Source organism: Pan paniscus, chromosome 6, assembly GCF_029289425.2.
Source record: "Pan paniscus chromosome 6, NHGRI_mPanPan1-v2.0_pri, whole genome shotgun sequence".
NCBI lineage: Eukaryota > Metazoa > Chordata > Mammalia > Primates > Hominidae > Pan > Pan paniscus.
Window position 1 is genome coordinate 89,763,656 of NC_073255.2, and position 20,794 is coordinate 89,784,449.

At 46.7% G+C, this 20,794-nt stretch overlaps 2 protein-coding genes across 2 annotated transcripts in view; one reads left to right on the plus strand and one right to left on the minus strand.

Moving 5' to 3' along the window:
* Positions 1–20,794, minus strand: part of LOC117981049 (speedy protein E12) — a 105,782-nt gene that overhangs the window by 7,949 nt on the left and 77,039 nt on the right. The window lies entirely within an intron of this gene.
* On the plus strand, positions 6,257–19,247 carry LOC129398259 (postmeiotic segregation increased 2-like protein 5). The gene is made up of 4 exons (XM_055115136.2): positions 6,257–6,436; positions 7,842–8,025; positions 11,081–11,169; positions 15,780–19,247. The coding sequence occupies exons 1-4, from the start codon at positions 6,402–6,404 to the stop codon at positions 15,874–15,876; spliced, it is 405 nt and encodes a 134-aa protein (XP_054971111.1). The 5' UTR covers positions 6,257–6,401; the 3' UTR covers positions 15,877–19,247.

Sequence of the window (20,794 nt, forward strand, 5' to 3'; positions counted from 1 at the left end):
CAGCGCTTTGGGAGGCCATAGCAGGTGGATCGCTTGAGGTCAGGAGTTTAAGAGCAGCCTGGCCAACATGGTGAAACCCCATCTCTTCTAAAAATACAAAAAATTAGTCAGGCATGGTGGTGGGTGCCTGTAATCCCAGCCACTCAGGAGGCGGGGGCAGCAGAATGGCTTAAACTTGGGAGGCGGAGGTTGCAGTGAGCCAAGGTCGCACCATTGCACTCCAGCCTGGGCAACAAGAGCAAAACTACATCTCAAAAAAAAAAAAAAAAAGAGAACCTGTGGATGAGTTCCCACATGGCTTCCTAACGGGCTGCGGCTCTCCTAGGAGTCTCTCGCTCATGGGAAAGGCACAAACTGAATGCGGAAGGAAATCCCATTGCTGTGGAAGTCCCATTGTTAGGAAGCTCTGCTTTTCTGGAGTTCAAATTTGCATTCATGACGCTTTAAACCGTCAGAGCTGGGTGTGTCCTCCTACAACAAATCACTTTACTCTCTCTCTCTCCTAGTTAACAGGCTTTCAAATATTAGAACATCCATGTTCTGACCTCATTAAAATTGCTCTTTTGTGGAATGAAAAGCTCTGATTTAACCCGTCTTTAAGCCTGGTATGCATATTCCTCTCTGTTCCGGCCACCTTGTCTAGACACACTACACTGAGGCAGTGCCCATCTTAGATGATGTTGATACATTGTCAAAAAATGGGCAAACCAGGTGCGGTGGCTCACACTTGTAATCCCAGCACTTTTGGAAGCCGATGCCGACAGATAACCAGAGGTGAGGAGGTTGAGATCAGCCTGGCCAACATGGTGAAACCTGTCTGTTTTTCTGTAAAAATACAGAAACAATGAGCTGGGCGTGGGAGTGCACTTCTGTAATCCCAGCTACTTGTGGGGCTGAGGCAGGAGAATCACTTGAACTGGGAAGGTGGAGGTTCCAGTGAGCCGAGATCACGACACTACACTCCAGCCTGGGCGACAGAGTGAGACTCCGACTCAAAAAAAAAAAAAGTGCCAGACAGCCCAGGTTTGGTCTGATATGTTCAGAAAAAAGCAAAACAGTCACCTCTCACCTTTTCTTTTCCTGCAATGATGCCGTTTAATACAACAATGGCTGTAGGTATGCTGCAGAAATATCATTCAAGTGAAACAGAAGGGCTTTCCTGGCTGGACACAGCGGTCACTCCTGCAATCCCAACACTTTGGTTGGCTAAGGTGGGAGGATTTCTTGCGGCCAGGAGTTCGAGGCTGCAGTGAGCTGTGATCCACCACTGCATTCCAGGCTGGGCATCAGAGTGAGGCCTCTCTCTAAAAAAACCCTTCACTCCCCAAAAAAAGGGATTTTCAAATACCAGCCTTTCAGCATGAGGATCACATGGAGGAACATTAAGACACAGATGCTGGGACCCAGCCCTATTGATTGTAATTTAAAAACTGAGGTGAGGCCTGATTTAGCTCCGTCATTGGAATCCATTCAGATTTGAAATTCTCTGAGTTGGACAGTGCAAGAGAGATCCTAAAGAAAACAAAGTCACTGTGGACTGAAATGAGCTGACAAGGTTTTCTGAGCGTGGTGAAATATGATCTGGGCCTCACTTGGGAGGGCTGTGGCCAGGCCTTGAGTCCGTGGCTCAGTGGGGCCTTCTGAAACAGCCTCCAAGCCGCGCCCCCCCCCTTCATTTGCTAGTGGATGACCCCCTCCAGCAGCTTTGGTGCTGATGGGAATAAGTCGACCTGCAGCGGAAGTTCAGCCCAAGTCTCAGCCCAGCAGCTTCTCCACACCTGTCCGGGGTCTGGTCATGCTGCCGTCTCTGCGGTTCTCTGCGGAGTCGTGGTTTCTGTACCTTGAAGAGAACTTCCCCTCTGGGACCCAGAAACCCAGTGAATCCTCAGGAAAAAAGGGAATGAAATTACTGAAGACAACTCTGTGGCGGGGAGATGGAAAAGAGGCTCTCTCTTTTTTTTTTTTCCTAATATTTTGAGACAGAGTTTCGCTTTTGTCACCCAGGCTGCAGTGCAGTGGCTCCATCTCGGCTCACTGCAACCTCTGCCTCCCAGGTTCAAGCGATTCTCCTGCCTCAGCCTCCCGAGTAGCTGAGATTACAGGCACCCACCACCACTCCCGCCTAATTTTTGTATTTTTTTAGTAGGGACAGGGTTTCGTCATGTTTGCCAGGCTGGTCTTGAACACCTGACTTCAAATGATCCACCCGCCTCTGCCTCTCAAAGTGCTAGGAATACAGGCATAAGACACTGCACCCGGCCTGTTTTTGTTTTTTAGAGACAAGGTCTCTGTTGCCTTGGCTGGGGTGCAGTGGTACAATCAGCTCTCTGTTGCCTCCTGGGCTCAAGCAATCCTCTTCTCTCAGCCTCCCAAGTAGCTGAGACTACAGGTGCATGCCTGTAGTAGATATAGCATCTTGCTCTGTTGCCCAGACTGGTCTTGAACTCTTGGTCACAAGCGATCCTCTTGCCTTGGCCTCTCAAAGTGCTGGAATTACACGCGTGAGCCATTGAGCCCAACCAGATAAGATGATCTTTAAGGGCCCTTCCCATGGTACCATATCCAAGTCAGCGAGACTGTGGCTATAGCAAGTTTAACATAACCAGATACGCTAGTATTATGGGCTGCATGGTGTGCCCCCCACCCCTAATTCGTGTATTGAAGCCATGACCCTCCAGACCTTAGAGGTGACCTTATTGGAACCAGAGTCTTTACAGAGGTGATCAAGTTAAAATGAGGTCACTAGAGGCCAGGCACGGTGGCTCACACCTGTAATCCCAGCACTTTGGGAGGCCGAGGCAGGCAGATAATGAGCCCAAGAGACCGAGACCATGATGTCCAACATGGTGAAACCCTGTCTCTACTAAAAATACAAAAATTAGCCAGGCGTGGTGGTGTGGGCCTGTAGTCCCAGCTACTCAGGAGGCTGAGGCAAGAGAATCACTTGAACCCGGAAGGCAGAGATTGCAGTCAGCCAAGATCATGCCACTACACTCCAGCCTGGGTGACAGAGTGAGACTCTATCTCAAAAAAATAAAAATTAAAAAACTAAAAACCTACAGCACCGCCTTTTACATAATGCAATGGTTTGGCAAGCAAATGCACCCCATGGAGGTAGTGGCAGATTCAGTCAACCTTCCCAGCAGCGTGGAGACGCAGTCAGGCATAGCAGGTGTTGATGTGGTTTGAACCCACAGCTTGGCTCAAATCCACACTCCCCTACTTAGTACCGAGTGAAGCCACTTACCCTCTAAGTGCCTTACTTTTCTTTTCTTTTCTTTTTTCTTTTTTCGAGATAGAGTCTCGCTCTGTCACCCAGGCTGGAGTGCAGTGGCATGATCTTGGCTCACTGCAAACTTCGCCTTCCAGGTTCAAGCAATTCTCCTGCCTCAGCCTCCCAAGTAGCTGGGATTACAGGTGCCCACCACCATGCCGGGCTAATTTTTGTATTTTTGATAGAGATGGGGTTTCACCATAGTGCCCAGGCTGGTCTCGAACTCCTGACCTCAAGTGATCTGTCTGCCTCGGCCTCCCAAAGTACTAGGATTAGAGGCATGAGCCACCACACCTGGCCACTTTTCTTATCTATATTTGTTATGTGGATGACTTGTGTTAACGCAAATAAGATGCTGCTCGTCATCTTTAAAGAAAATAGGTGGCAACCTGTTATAGCAAGTCCTGTTTTTATTTGTACTTATGAGGCTTTAATTAAACGCTAAGAATTAAAATGCACATAATATTAGACTTTACCTCACAAACTGGCTTCAATTATTCGATGAGACTTATATGTATTACTTAAATGAGGTTAAATTTAACCTTTAAAAAATGATTTATTGTGGCTGGGCACAGTGGCTCACACCTGTAATCCCAGCACTTTGGGAGGCCAAGGCAGACGGATCACTTGAGGCCAGGAGTTGAAGACCAGCCTGACCAACACGGCAAAACCCCATCTCCGCTAAAAATACAAAAATTAGCCAGGCATGGTGGTGCACACCTGTAATCCTAGCTACTCAGGAGCCTGAGACACAAGAATCGCTTGAACCCGGGAGGCAGAGGTTGCAAGGAGGTGAGATCACACCACTGCACTCCAGCCTGGGCAATAGAGTGAGGCTCTGCCTTAAAACAAATAAAAATGATTTTGGGGGATGATGGGGTGTCACTATGTTGACCAGGCTTGTCTCAAACTCCTTGCCTCAAGCAATCCACCCACCTCAGCCTCCCAAGTAGCTGGAATTACAGGCACATGCCACCACGCCTGGCTAGTGTGTGTGTGTGTGTGTGTGTGTGTGTGTGTGTGTGTGTGTGTGTAGAAACAAGGTCTTACTGTGTTGTTTAAGCTGCTCTCAAACTCCTGGGCTCAAGTGATCCTCCCACCTCGGCCTCCCAAAGCATTGGAATTACAGGTGTGAGCCACCTCACTGAGCCCTCCACCTTTCAGCTGAACGCAGAAAAGTACAATCTTTTAACCCAAAGCGTTCCTCACACTTAGGGTCAGGAAGAGCCCTTCATGCCCTGGAGGCAACTACTAACCCTCTGCTAAACACTCTGACTCTGGGTGTGAGAAACACACCTACTGTGCCCCACATATTTTTCCAAATACAACTTAATTTAGCCTTCACGACAACCCTGGAGTGAAGGATCATTAACTTTATTTCATAGATGTGGAAACTGAGACTCAGAGGCAGGAAATGACCTCCTTCTGGAGGCTGCAAATTCTTTGATGCTCCTTTGATCAACAGGTGGGAGCTGGCCAGAGGTGGTGGCTCACACCTATAATCCCAGCACTTTGGGAGGCCAAGGTGGGAGGATTGACTGAGGCCAGGAGTTTGAAACTAGCCTGGGCAACATAGCAAGACCTCATCTCTACAAAAAATACACAAATTAGCAGGGTGTGGTGGTGCACACCTGTAGTCGCAGCCACTCGGGAGGCTGAAGTGGTAGCATTGCTTGAGCCCAGGAGGTTGAGGCTGGAGTGAGCCATGATCAAGCCACTGCTCTCCAGCCGAGGAGATGGAGATAGACCCTGTCTCAAACAACAACAAAAAAATAGGTGAGGGTCAGCCAGGCATGGTGGCTCACGCCTGTAATCCTAGAACTTTGGGAGGCCAAGGTGGGAGGATTGCTTGAGACCAGGACTTCAAGACCAGCCTGGGCAGCCTAGCAAGATCCCATATATCCAGGCCTCATGTAATCCGCCCATCTTGACCTTTCACTTAGCATAACATCCCCAAGTTCAATCATAGTGTTACAAGTGACAGGATCTCCTTATTTTTAAGGCTGAATTAAATACTCCATTGTATGTATATATCACATTTTCTTTATCCATTCATGTGCGGATGGACATTTTTTTCTTGCTCCTTTAAAATAAGTTCACTATCTATTAGCCTGGGCAACGTGGCAAGACCCCATGTCCACAAACAATAAAAACGATTAGCTGGGTGTGGTGGTCTGTGCCCCGTAGTCCCAGCTACTCAGGAGGCTGAGGCAGGGGAGCACTTGAACCTGGAAGGTGGAGGCCACAGTGAGCCATGATCACACCACTGCACTCCAGCCTGGGTGGCAGTGGAGTCTTCAAGAAAGAAATAATAAAATAAAATAATTTCATCATTTATCTCACCTAAATATGTATTCTTGAATACTATTGTTTTGCCTGGTCTTTTTTTTTTTTTTTTTTTTTTTTTTTTTTTTTGAGACGGAGTCTTGCTCTGTTGCCCAGGCCGGAGTGCAGTGGTGTGTTCTCGGCTCACTGCAAGCTCCGTCTCCTGGGTTCACGCCATTCTCCTGCCTCAGCCTCCCGAGTAGCTGGGACTACAGGTGCCCGCCACCACGTCCGGCTAATTTTTTGTATTTTTAGTAGAGACAGGGTTTCACCGTGTTAGCCAGGATGGTCTCAATCTCCTGACCTCGTGATCCGCCTGCCTCAGCCTTCCAAAGTGCTGGGATTACAGGCATGAACCACCGCGCCCGGCCCCCGTTCTCCTTACTGGGTATGTTAAAATTATTTCTTTCAAAGGAAAAGGCTGGTCAAAGTGCAACGGTCTTTACAACTAATTGATCACAACCAGTTACAGATTTTTTTGTTCCTTCTCCACTCCAACTGCTTCACTTGACTAGCATAAGGGAAAAAAAAAAAAGAGGAAAGAAAGAAAATGCTAAACTATTTAATCTGGGCTAGTAAATAGCCAGAAAGAACTTTATAAAAGTGAAATATACAAAATGACACTAGTATGTTTAACTAAAGGGTCTAGTTATGACACTTAAATTTGCACATGTTATAGATAATATCAATATAAAAACTGATAGCATGGGTCCATTTTTAATAAATATATAAATATTTTAAACTTTCTAGATCTAAAGCTTAAGGACTATGGAGTGGATCTCATTGAAGTTTCAGGCAATGGATGTGGGGTAGAAGAAGAAAAGTTCGAAGGCTTAAGTAAGTTAACTTTTTCTAATCCTATTATAAAATAATTGGGCCACATGTCTTAGAATTTTGAGTAACACTGTCTTGGGAAACACAAAAACAGTTTTTTTAAAGCCAGTTACTAGATATCATGTATATTTATTGTTATAGCACTTGAAATATCTTAGTCCTTACTTTATACTCTCTTTCAGCTCTGAAACATCACACATCTAAGATTCAAGAGTTTGCCGACGTACCTCAGGTTGAAACTTTTGGCTTTCGGGGGGAAGCTCTGAGCTCACTTTGTGCACTGAGGTGATAAAATATTTTTATCCATTCACTTGACCCCTTAGAAAAACCTCTCTGAAAATTAATTGGAATCATTATTATTTACAATTTTCGGTCTCAATATCTCAGCTTCTAGCTTCTGAATTCTGTTTTGTCTCACTGCCAATCTAAGTCCTAGTACTTCTGAAATGTGAGCAATAAATGAATGAAATGAAGCAAATAGTATTGTTAAAAAAATTGGTTACCCTTATTAGAACAGTAACTTCTCAATTTGAACATAACATATAGGTAATAAATGATAGTTACCATTGGTTTTCATTATCAATTTTTAGGGAAACATTTCACCAAAGCACTACTTAATTATAGCACAGATACTAAATTTTTATAAACAACTACATGCACACACACACACGCACACACACATATATATATATACATACATATATATATATATTTTTTTTTAGAGTCACACACTGTCACCCAGGTTGGAGTGCAGTGGCACAGTCTCAGCTCACTGCAATCTCTGCCTCCCAGGTTCAAGTGATTCTTGTGCCTCAGCCTCCTGAAGAGCTTGGACTATAGCGTGCACCACCACTCTTGGCTAATTTTTGTATTTTTAATAGAGGTGGGGTTTTGCCATGTTGCCCAGGCTGGTCTGGAACTCCAGGCCTCAAGTGATCTGCCCTCCTTGGCCTCCCAAAGTGCTGGAATTACAGGCATGAGCCACCGCACCCTGCCCTACATATATATTTTAATTATAATATCTTTTGGATTCTTTAAAAAAATTTTTTAAATTTTTAAAAAATTCTTTAAAAAAATTCTTTTAAAAATTTTTGTTTGAAGAGTAATAACAAAACAAATCTCTGAGAATCAATAAATCTTGAGATCATTTATGGTTTTGCAATTCAACCTGAAAAACGAAGTCAAAGTTTTTATCAAAACAAAGCATGTTTAGTGCTCTCTGTCTCACTGTCTTTTAGATGCCAGACCTTAGATTTTATGATGACTCCTCAACTGTTTAGATCTCAGTTATCTCAGAGGGATCATCAGCTTTTTAAGAAAGTTTTGAGAGAAAAGCAAGTGAAGAGTAGTCAGTGCCCAACATCACGGATCTCTCACTGAACACACCATGCCTGGTATTCTCTCACAGCGATGTCACCATTTCTACCTGCCACGTATCGGCGAAGGTTGAGACTCGACTGGTGTTTGATCACGATGGGAAAATCATCCAGAAAACCCCCTACCCCCACCCCAGAGGGACCACAGTCAGCGTGAAGCAGTTATTTTCTACGCTACCTGTGCGCCATAAGGAATTTCAAAGGAATATTAAGAAGGTACAGTAAATTAATCTCGGTTTTCAAGAGTATTGGTTAATGCACATGAGCAAAAGATTTTACTAAAGATGTTTATTCTTCAGTTGATTCTCTTCCCCTAATTTATTGAGAAATGCTTTATTTGCATTTCTCATTAAAGACTTACCTTCAGGGTGATTTACTTTTTTCTTTTTATCACATAGTGTTTATTAGGACTGGGAAACATAGTGAGACTCTGTCTCTATGAAAAATTAAAAAAAAAATTGACTGGGCATGGTGGCATGCACCTGTAGTTCCAGCTACTTGGGAGGCTGAAGTGGGAGGATCACTTGAGCCCAGGAACCTGAGACTGCAGTGAGCTATGATTGCGTCACTACACTTCAGACTGTGAGACAGAGTAAGACCCTGTCTGGAAAAATATATATACATAGATATACATTTTCTTTATTTTTTATTTTTATCTTTTTTTGAGATGGAGTCTCACTTTGGCACCCTGGTTGCAGTGCAGTGGCGCGATCTCAGTTCACTGCAACCTCCACCTGCCAAGTTCAAGCGATTCTCCTGCTTCAGCCTTCTGAGTAGCTACCATTACAGGCACGCGCCACCACGCCCAGCTAATTTTTGTATTTTCAGTGGAGACGGGGTTCCACCATGTTGTCCAGGCTGGCCAGGCTGGTCTCGAATTCCTGCCCTCAGGTGATCCGCCCACCTCGGCCTCTCAAAGTGCTGGGATTACAGGCGTGAGCCACCATGCCTGACCTTATGTACTTATATTTTTATGAGAATATTTCTCTTGGTTTTCTGATAAATGAGTTACTGGAACCCTTATGAATTTGAATGCAAATGAAACAGCTAAATGTTATATAATTGTTGTGTTTAAAAAGCAGATTATAAAACTGTCTATATTATATGATTACAGTTTTATGGAAACAAAACAACAGGCCTAAATGTGTATAGTATAAAGACTGGAAGAGTCAGCACTTCCATGTTCTCAGCGGTTATCCTTGGATGTGAGATCTCATGCACTTTTTGCTCTCTTCTTTGTGCCTTTCCATTTTGCATGCATATTTCTTATAATCTAAAAAGTTACTTAAACATATGCAGCTAAAAACTTTTTTTACTTGTAAAGCATTCGGTGCTAATTTTAACTTTTTTTGTTTAGACGGAGTCTTCTCACTCTGTCGCCCAGGCTGGAGTGCAGTGGTGTGATCTTGGCTCACTGCAACCTCCGCCTCCTGGGTTCAAGTGATTCTCCTACCTCAGCCTCCCAAGTAGCTGGGATTATAGGTGTGTGTCACCACACCCAGCTAATTTTTGTATTTTTCGTAGAGATGGGGTTTCACCATGTTGGCCAGGCTGGTCTTGCACCCCTGATCTCAAGTGATCTGCCCACCTCAGCCTCCCAAAGTGCTGGGATTTCAGGCGTGAGCCACCACGCCCGGCTTTTTTTTTAAAGCTTTTTTGTAAGTCAGCCAGCAAGAACACAGGAGGAAGTACTCAAATCTCCCTTACACAGCTGGGGGCTATGTCAGGTTTTATAAGCGTAGGGTAATGAGGTGTGATTTGATTGGATCTTGCAATAAAGTAATGCTGGGAGGTGTGATCTGACTGGATCCTGCCATGGGGTGACACCAAAACTCAATGTGATTGGATCCTGGCTCCTGCCTTGGGGTGTCTGGTTCTTAAATCGGTCCGAGCTCTTCAGGCTGAGCTCTTAGGTTCCACTCCACGGTGGCACGCTTGGTTAACCTGAGCATGCACAGGGTACATGACCTTCAACCTGCGGGTCGATGGCAATTGAAAAACAACTGACAACTTCATTACATAAAAGTTGAACTGATTCGGGTGCAGTGACTCACGCCTGTAATCCCAGCACTTTGGGAGGCCAAGGCAGGTGGATCACCTGAGGTCGAGGAGTTCAAGACCAGCCTGGCCAAAATGGTGAAACCCCGTCTCTACTAAAAATATAAATATTAGCCAGGCGTGGTGGTGCACCCTTGTAATCCCAGCTACCCCAGAGGCTGAGGCAGCAGAATGCTTGAACCTAGGACGTGGAGGTTGCAGTGAGCTGAGATCGTGCCATTGCACTCCAGCCTGGGTGACAAGAGTGAAACTCCATCAAAAAAAAAAAAAAGTTGAACTAGATTTGGTCTGATGCAGTTACAGATTTACAAACCACGTCCCACCCTCCTGCCAACACCCTCCACTCCTCATTCTTGAGGGATTAGGGATGGAGGTCATGCTTCTGTATCGACTTCATGCTGACCAGGGGCACTTAGTCCCCTAAAGTGAGAGGAATGAAACTCTTGGGCTTCTGAGTTCAGATGAGTTCTGGGGTCACCCGGAGTAGCTTGAAAGGCTGGTATTGTTGTAATACCAGCTGAAGGTGGAAGTGTTGGATCCTGGAGGACAAACAGCTCACCATCCATTTAAATAAATAGGACCAAAAAGTAACAGAACAGTGGCCACGAGGGGCCCCAACAGAGGAAGAAACCAGGTGAGGTGTGGTATAGTGGACTCGACTGCCTTCTAAATCTCAGTGGTTGTCCGGGTGCGGTGGCTCACGCCTGTAATTCCAGCAAAAGAAGAGCCGAGGCAGGGTGATCACGAGGTCAGGAGTTCAAGACCAGCCGGGCAAACATGGTGAAACCCCGTCTCTACTGAAAATACAAAAATTAGCCAGGTGTGGTGGCGTGTGCTGTAGTCCCAGCTACTAGGGAGGCTGAGGCAGGAGAATTGCTTGAACCTGGGAGGCGGAGGTTGCAGTGAGCCGAGATTGTGCCACTGCACTCCAGCCTAGGTAACAGAGCGGGACTCCATCTCAGTCAATCAATCAATCTCAGTGGTTGAACTACCCTTGATATGGTTCAGCTCTGTATCCCCAACCAAATCTCATGTCAAATTGCAATTCCCAGTGTTGAGGGAGGGACCTGGTGGGAGGTGATTGGCTCATGGCGGCTGACGTCCCCCTTGCTGTTCTCGTGATAGTGAGTGAGCGCTCATGGGATCTGGTTGTTTAGAAGCGTGCAGCCCTCCCACTTCACTCTCTCTGTCTCTCCTGCTCCACCATGGCCAGAAACGTGCCTGCTTCCCCTTCGCCTTCTGCCGTGATTGTCAGTTTCTTGAGGCCTCCCCAGCCATGCTTCCTGTACAGCCTGCAGAACTGTGAGTCAATTAAACCTCTTTTCTTCATAAATTCCCCAGTTTCCAGTAGTTCTTTAGAGCAGTGTGAAAACAGACTAATGGACCCTTCTGGTTGAAGGAATGTAGCCATTCTGCTTGTTTAACTATTTCCTTTCTGTTCATCTCTATTTCCCGGGAGGTGTTTATCCAAGTGCAATAGGAGATATTGGTGACTGCAGAGTCCCCTCAGTGTTCTGCTAGTAAATAGTTGAAGGTTGATCAGTGATCTCCAGCATTTTCAGTCTGGCATGGAAAAGCCCCCATGTAACTGGTAAAGGTATCAGTAAGCACCAGGAGGTATCTAAATCCACCAGGAGCCATAGGCATCATGTTGATGTCCATTTACCAGTCTTCCCTGGCAAGATCCTCTGAATTGTACTGCCTTGGCCAAAAGAGGTATGGGAGGGGCTGGGCACAGTGGCTCACGCCTGTAATCCCAGCATTTTGGGAGACCAATTCGGGTAGATCATTAGAGGTCAGGGGTTCAAGACCATCCTGGCCAACATGGTGACATTCCATCTCTACTGAAAATACAAAAAGTTAGCTGGGTTTGGTGTTGGGTGCCTGTAATCCCAGCTACTCGGGAGGCTGAGGCAGGATAATCACTTGAACCTGGGAGGAGGAGGTGGCAGTGAGCTGAGATCTCGCCATTGCACTCCAGCCTGGGCAACAAGAGTGAAACTTCATCTCAAAAAATAAAAAAAGAAGTCTGGGTGTGGTGGCTCGTGCCTGTAATCCCAAGACTTTGGGAGGCCAGGATGGGTGGATCATGAGGTCAGGAGTTCAAGACCAGCCTGGCCTAGATGGTGAAACCCTGTCTCGAGTAAAAATACAAATATTAGCTGGGCATGGTGGCACACACCTGTAATCTCAGCTACTCAGAAGTCTGAGACAGAAGAATTGCCAAAACCCGGGAGGGAGAGGTTGCAGTGAGCCGAGATCGCGCCACTGCACTCTAGCCTGGGTGACAGAGCAAGACTCCGTCTCAAAAGAAAGAAAGAGAAAGGAAATTCCCCAGGGAAGTACCTCAGCTTATTTCATGAAGAGGTACTGAAGGAAGCAGAGGCACGTGGAGGACTTCCCCACCTCGTGCAGCTATTTGGGCCATGGCGTCTGAAATGTATTAATTCAGAGTCACCCCTTTGATGACCTTGGCAGTGGACTGCAGTCATCTGTTTAGGCCTTTCCATGGCCCGTGTCAGTGCCGGTATTTCTGTCTGTTGCACATTTGATTTCCTTGCTGTTGGCATTTAGAAGGCCCCCTGTTTCCCAGATCACACCACGGGCATGGACTGCAGAGATTGCGTCTTGTGAGTCTGTAGAAACAGTCAAGGCCTTGTCCTCTCTTAGGTCCAGAGCTCAGGTTAATGCAGATTTTCCCAGCCGTCTGTGCTGAAGTCCCTGTGGGGAGGCTCCCGGCTGGTTTCCTGTAGGTAGACAGCTACACATCCTGCCCTTCATTGGCTTCTTTTCATGAAGCTCCTGCTGTCTACAAAACATGTCTCCCTTTTCTTCTTGAACCACATCTCTGTTATTGAAACTCTAGAAGTCAGCCAGGCACAGTGGCTATGCCTGTAATCCCAGCGCTTTGGGAGGCCAAGGTGGGCGGATCACCTGAGGTCAGGAGTTCAAGACCAGCCTGGCCAACATGGCGAAACCCTGTCTCTAATACAAATACTAAAATTAGCCAAGCATGGTGGCCACTGCACTCCAGCCTGGGTGACAGAGCAAGACTCTGTCTCAAATAAAGAAAGAGAAAGTATCATGCTTTTCAGAGTTCTGTGGGTTGTTATAGTGAATTATCAAACCTGAGGACGTGGTGGGAACCTCCAAATTTGCAGCCAGTTGGTGAGAAGTACATGCGGTCTGTGGATACCCAAGCTTGCAGCTGCATCTGAAGCGAGGGCAGCCTAGCGGGGGCTGGTGGCCTTAACCTGTGGCATTTGATGTAACATCAGGGAGTTGACATCAGAATTACGTCACACAGGCCAGGTGCAGTGGCTCATGCTTATAATCCCAGCAATTAGAAAGGCAAGATAAGAAGATCGCTTGAGCTTGAGTCTGAGCCCGCAGTGAGCTATGACCGCACCACTGTACCCCAGTCTGGGTGACAGCACAAGACCCCGACACCAAAAATAAAAAAGAAAAATCACAAAGAATTGCATGGCAGAGTGCCTGTCTTTCACAGCTTGAACTGTTGCAGGAACTTTCTTTTTTTCTTTCTTTTTTTTTTTTTTTTTTTTTTTGTGATGGAGTCTCGCCCTTTCACCCAGGCTGGAGTGCAGTGGCACCATCTCGGCTCACTGCAGGCTCCGCCTCCTGGGTTCACACCATTCTCCTGCCTCAGCCTCCGGAGTAGCTGGGACTACAGGCGCCTGCCACCGCGCCCAGCTAATTTTTTGTATTTTTAGCAGAGATGGGGTTTCACCGTATTAGCCAGGGTGGTCTTGATCTCCTGACCTCATGATCCGCCCACCTCAGCCTCCCAAAGTGCTGGGATTACAGTCCTGAGCCACCGCGCCTGGACTTTTTTTTTTTTTTTTTTTTTTTTTTTGAGAGGGGTTCGGGAGACATATTCTCTGCTAGTGATTCTCCTGCCTGGTCTCGAACTCCTGCTGGGATCACAGGCGTGAGCCACCACGCCCAGCCACCTTTAGAGTTTTCTTACCACCTGGTTTTCCTCTCTCAATATCTTTCTCTCATTTCCTGCTTTAAAACTCTAGCTTGGGGTCTGGGCACAGTAGCTCATGCCTATAATCCCAGCAGTTTGGGAGACTGAGGCGGGTGGATCACTTGAGGTCAGGAGTTTGAGACCAGCCTGGCCAACATGGTGAAACCTTGTCTCTACTATTTTTACAAAAGTTAGTCAGACGTACAGGCGGGTGCCTGTAGTCCCAGCTACTTGGGAGGCTGAGGCAGGAGAATTTGCTTGAACGCGGAGGTGAAAGTTGCAGGGAGCCGAGGTTGTGCCACTGCACTCCAGCCTGGGAGACAGAGTGAGACTGTCTCCAAAACAAACAAACAAACAAGCAAAAAAACCCTGTAGCTTGGGATCAGCCTTCTCTTCTGTTGTTTTCCTTAAAAAAATAAAAATTAAAAATAGGCTTCAAGTGATCCTCCCGCCATGACCTCCAAAACTGCTGGGATTGTAGGTGTGAGCACTGCACCCAGCCTTATGTTTTTTTCTACATAAAAAGCAGCACAGGATTATCTTCCAAAGCTAATAAATATGTTCAAATAACCACAACCCCATTAAGGAAAAATGTCACTTGACAGCAAATAATCAATCCAGACCACAATATGATCACACTCACTGTGAAGGTGAGAAAAGTTCATCTTTATTATGTTTCCCCAAGAGATGCACTGCACTGTTCTCTTGAAAACACACAGCTCGTGTCCTCCTTTAGAACACACATCCTCTTTAAAGTAACATACAAACATGCCAAAACAAGATAAAAAATTCCATCTGAATTCTCACATTTCAAACATACACTAAATATCAAATAAAAATTTATTTTTACAAGAATTTAGGGGAACTACCACATAGCTATTAATGTAATATATATGTTAACTAAGTATCATAGATAAAAACCATGCTCCCTTCAGCAGCACGTGTAATAATAGATACCAAGATTGAAAGGTAAAAGATTTAGGATGAAAAGAATCCTCTCTTAAAAAGGAAAACAAAATTATATGTATGTGTATACAACAGTTATAACACCCATCACACAGCTTTATAGAAACAGCATCTATTCAAAAATACCAGTATTTCCAAAATATTTAAAATAATATTGAAAGTAATAATAATATTTAAATAAATAAATATAGTTAATAAATATTTCAATAAATAAAATAATATTTAAATAATTCTATACCCATGCTTTTCAAAATAAACCAATAAAATAGATAGTATATATTAGACGTGTTAGTATATATATCTGAGACATGTTAAAAATCACAACGGAATTCTCACAATTCAGTCACAAACCTAAACAGCAAATAAAAATTTCTATCACCAGAATTATGTTTTTTTCTGGTGGGGAACTACCAATAGCTATAAATAGAAGAGATTATTATGGAAGTATCATAGATAAAAAGAGTGCTCGCTTCAGGAGCACATATAATAATACAGAAAAAAAATTAAAGTTAATAAAAGATTTAGGATAAAAAGAATTCTCACTTAAAAATGAAAAGAAAATTATCTTTATGTATATATAACAACTATAACTCTCATCAAAGAACTCTACAGGAACAGCATGTTTTCAAAAGTACAACAATTTCCAAACTATTTGAAATAAACCTATTAATAATTCAATGGCCAACATTTTCCAAACAAACCAATAAAATACAGAGTGTGCATGAAGCTATCTGTTACAGTCTGTGGCACTCATATTTCAGAAAGAATTCTGTGCCAATCTGAGCCCCTGCACTGTGCCTTCAAATGCTCCTGGACTGTGGCAAGCAAGTCCGTAAGAAACAGGACCTCCAGGTTCCGTCCCAGGGAGGTTGGCATTCAGCAATATAAAAAGGGAGGTGGTGCCGCAGGAAAGGGTGGAACTGGAAACACTCCTGGTTTCTTACTTTTCTCCAAGGACTCCTAGAAGTACCCCACCCCACCCCTGCTCCTTGGAGGACAACGTGATCACTGTATTCAGCTCTGTCAAGAATGGTCCAGGTTCTTCTAGATGATCTGCACAAATGGTTCCTCTCCTCCTTCCTGATGTCTGCCATTAGCACTGGAATAAAGTTCCTGCTGAAAATCCACATCTCCCCTGGGTCCGGTGTTCTGGAAGTGAGAGAGACAATGTCACACCTCAAGGAGGCAGCTCTCTAGACAGGAAGGTTATTCACGTCCCATGTCAAGTCTAGCTAGAGTTCAGAGTAATTGAGAAGTGCAATTTTATCTCCTGCCTTTCATTCTATACCCTGCTTCTGAACCATCGTGTTCAACTGTGAAACTCACGCTTTGGTGACCCTGACTCCAAAACTTAATACGCCCAAGGTCAGCCCCAGTGCTCTGCTTCATAGCAAGGACTTTGGGTGGGTCTTCCCAGGGAGTAGGGCACCCTCAGAGAATGTGGCTTTGGACTTCATCACAGCTGGGGCCTTTTGTGTCACTTCAGATCTAAACTTGTAACCGTGCTAGATCTGTTTCTAATGTGACAACATCACAAACCACGAGTCCAGATGCCTAATCCATAATCCTACCTCCTCATGACAAAGTCTCATGCTCTGTGCTCAACATGGTTAGCTGCACAAGATGTAAACCAAAGCTTCACTGAACCCTCGACCCAAATCGGTAACTCAAGTGCGTCAATCATAATGAACCTCCCCGAACTCAGTATTTATGATTATTTTTGAGGCAGGGTCTCACTCTGTCGCCCCGGCTGGAGTGCAGTGGCAGGATCAGGGCTCCCTGCAGCCCCGACCTCCCAGGCTCCAGCGATCCTCCTGCCTCAGCCTCCTGAGTAGTTGGGAGTAGAGATGCCTCCCACATCGCCTGGCTAATTTTTGTATTTTTGTGGAGAGGGGATATCTCGCCACGTTGCCCAGGCTTGAAGCCAGATCAAGCAATTGGGTTCCTTGGATTTCCGAAATAGACCCCAATATTCTGCCTTTACCCCGGAGGATGCAGATGTACCTTCTCTCAGGCCGATGACCTCAGGCCTCCACGGTCCCTGGAGCTCTAGGAAAGGTGGGCGCGATCTCGCGCCCACACCCAGTGCTCTGGGTCATAAGCCTGGATCTGGAAAAACAAACGCGCTTTGAGAAGACGGGGACTCCCCAGGATACCCCTCTCTCCCCTCGTCCAGCCTCCAGCCCACCCGATTCCTCCCCACATCCTCCACCTCCCCAGGCCCCACCCACCTCCTCCAACTCCTCCGGGGAAACCCAAGCCCTGCAGCGCATGGAACAGAAGAACTGGAACCGACGCTTCTGGAACAAGGCTATCTGAGAGCAGTTCTTCCTGGCCCTCGGGTTCATGTAACGGCATAACTGGAACCAAAGCTTAGGGAGCAAGGGTATGCGAGAGCGGGTCTTCCCGTACAGGAAGTAGAAGATCTTTTGTTTGGGGGCCTCGTCGTCCTCCTCCATGTCATTGGCCAGATAGCTGAGGACAGAAATCAGGTTGCTGCTCAGAGGCACCACCAGGAGAGACCTCCGGCTGAGGTCAGCTTCCCAGAGAGGAAGGTAAGTCCCTAGCTCAGGACTGGCACCCACCCTGCAGAGAGCCATGCCTTCCTCAGGAGGGCTCTGCTGGACAGAGACCTGATCAAGGGCGTCTCCCACTCCTTCAGGATGGAGACAAAAACCCAACTGGTGACCAAGAGTGGTGGCTTAGGCCTGGAATCCCAGCACACTGGGAGGCCGAAGCAGGAGGATCACTTGAGGCCAGGAGTTTGAGACAGGCCTGGGCACCATAGCAAGACCCTCGTCTCTATTAAAAATATAAAAAATACGCCAGACGCGGTGGCTCATGCCTGTAATCCCAGCGCTTTGGAAGGCTGAAGCAGGTGGATTGCTTGAGACCAGGAGTTTGAGACCAGCCTGGTCAACACAGAGAAACCCCATCTATACTAAAAATACAAAAATCAGCCTGGTGCGGTGGCACACCCATTAGTCCTAGCTACTCAAGAGGCTGAAGCATAAGAATTGTGTGAACCCAGGAGGCGGAGGTTGCAGTGAGCCAAGATTGGGCCCCTCCATTCCAGCCTGAGACACACAGCAACACTCTTGTCTTGATAAATAAATAAATAAATAAATAAATAAATAAATAAATAAATACAAACTGTCCAGGTGTGGTGGCACAGCCCTGTAGTCGGAGCTAATCAAGAGGCTGAGGTGGGAGGATCGCTTGAGCCCAGGATATGGAGGCTGCGGTGAGCTATGATCTCACCACTGCACTCCAGCTTAGGGGACAGGGCAAGTCTGTCTCAAAAAAAAAAAAAGCAATTGAATACATTGATATTTTGCCAGGACCCTGCCTTCTACAGGCATCTAGTCTAATGGCACTGGGAGTAATCAGAGGAGATGTCCTAATCCCAATGTCACATTATAATAGGATGTAACTGGAGAGCTACGGGCATGCAGAAGTTGGAAGATGAGGGAAGGCATCACAGAGGCTGTAGGGTGAACCGACTTCAAGGAATGGGTGCTTCCCTTCAGAACCACGTGTGTGGGACACCCAGACAGAAAACACAAATGCAAAGTCAAGTGGAGGGCATTTGGAAGGAGCAGTGAAGCCAAGCCAGGAAACACCAAGATGGCGAGCCAGTGTGGTTGTAGAGATTGTAGAGAGGGTGGAATTGGCACTGTGGACCCTGGCCTCGATAGAGAAAGACATCAGCTAAGGAAGTTGTTCAGGTGGGCGGTGAGGTTGTCGTGCTTTGGAAAGATGTTCAGGCTGCACTAGGAAGCCCCTTGGCTTGGGGAGAGACTCCAGGAAACCCCAGCAGGGAGCATTTGACAGTGGATTCGAGTGATGCAAGGGGGACCTGGACTGTGACCTCTGTCACGGGAACCCAGAGGAGGTTGATGGCTTTTGCGGTTGATGTGGGAAGGAGAGAGAGAGAAGAACCGGAAACGTCTGCTTGCTGGGGGAAGTGTCATGTCCGCTCCTCCGCTCCTTTTCTTCTCCCCTTAGGAGCGGTTCATGGTTCCTTTTGTTTTTTGTTCTTTTTTTGTTTTTTTTTTGTTGTTTTTTTTTTTTTTTTTGAGACGGAGTCTCATTCCGTCGCCCAGGCTGGAGTGCAGTGGTGCGATCTCGGCTCACTGCAAGCTCCGCCTCCCAGGTTCATGCCATTCTCCTCCCTCAGCCTCCCGAGTAGCTGGGACTACGGGAGCCCGCCACCACACCCGGCTAATTTTTGTATTTTTTTTTTTTAAGTGGAGACAGGGTTTCACCATGTTAGCCAGGATGGTCTCGCTCTCCTGACCTTGTGATCCGCCCACCTCGGCCTCCCAAACTGTTGAGATTACAGGCGTGAGCCACCGCACCTGGCCTGTTTTACTCTTTTATTTGTACACTGGCATTGGAGTTTGTTTTGTTTGCCTGTTTTTTTTGAAAAAAAGTCTCACTCTGTTGCCCAGGCTGGAGTGCAGTGGCTCAACCTTAGCTTACTGCAACCTCCACCTCCTGGGTTCAAGGGGTTCTCTTGCCTCAGCCTCCCAAGTAGCTTGGATAACAGGTGCACACCAACATGCCCGACTGATTTTTCTATTTTTAGTAGAGACGGGGTTTTGCCATGTTGGCCAGGCTGGTCTCAAACTCCTGATCTCAGGTGATCCGCTTGCCTCGGCCTCCCAAAGTGCTGGGATTACAGGCCTGAGCCACCACGCCCAGCCTGAGTTTCTTTTTAGAGACAACAGTCTAAGATACTATAATCCTGTCTTTTTTGTACACAGAATAAAGAGGACAAATAGGTGAAAGAATAAATGAAAGGCTGCAATCCCACTTCCCCCGCTGTCCCAGGGCATTGGATATTGATGGATAGGAGGCAGCAAACCACTCACAGAGCCAGGAAGAAATGAATGCGTTGGTATTGCCAGGAGGGGAGGCCGGCCCGGCTGAAATACGCTATGACCATAGCCAGGAGATACTGATGGAGAGAAAGGAACACAGAGAGGGAGAGGTCACATCTTGGGAGAGGAAGATTGTGGAGATAGTGGAATGGGGGTCTGGGGAGGGGTTGCCCATCAGAGAAGGGACCTCAGCATTGGGGTGACTGTGCTCATGTGGAAATTGCAGGGTGGAGGGGTATTCGAAGGTCGGATGCAAATCCGAGAAGCCGGAGGAAGGGTTTTCGGTGATGCTCCCAGGATGGTGGGCTCTGATGGGATCTTGGGAGGGGGTGTGTCTAGGTCGGCTGGTGTCAGGAGGGTCTTTTGTGTGCCAGGCAGAGAACTGTCCCAAGGAGCTGAGAGTAGAGGGCCCAGGAGCTTCAGGACTGCAGCCAGACTGTGGCCCAGGGCTCAGATCCCAAAGGACCCATAGGAGAGGCAGGGGCCACTCATTCACTCTGCAAGAGACCAGCAGAGTCCTGAGAGAGATGCTGACAAATCATAAAAAGACAAAGAATAGCCGGGAGTGGCAGCTCAAGCCTGTGATCCCAGTACTTTTTGAGAGGTGGAGACAGGAGTATCACATGAGCCCAACAGTTGGAGAACAACCTGGGCAACACAGCGAGACCCTGTTTCTACGAAGATTTCAAAAATTCATCGAGCATGGTGGCATGTGCCTAGTCCCAGCTCCTCAGGAGTCTAAGGAAAGAGGATTGCTTGAGCCCAGGAGTTAGAGTGAGCTATGATCATGCCACTGTACTCCATCCTGGGGAGCAGAGCTGGACTCTGTCTCAGAAAAAAAAATGTGTGGGTGCCAAGACTCAAGACCATGGGAGCTGGTCAGACACAGTGCTGATGTCTGTAATCTCAGCACTTTGGGAGGCCAAGGCGGGTGGATCACCTGAGGTCAGGTGTTCGGCACCAATCTGGCCAACAGGGCAAAACCCCGTCTCTACTAAAAACACAAAAATTAGCCAGGCGTGGTGGTTCACGTTTGTAATCCCAGCTGCTTGGAGGCTGAGGCACAAGAATCGCTTGAACCCAG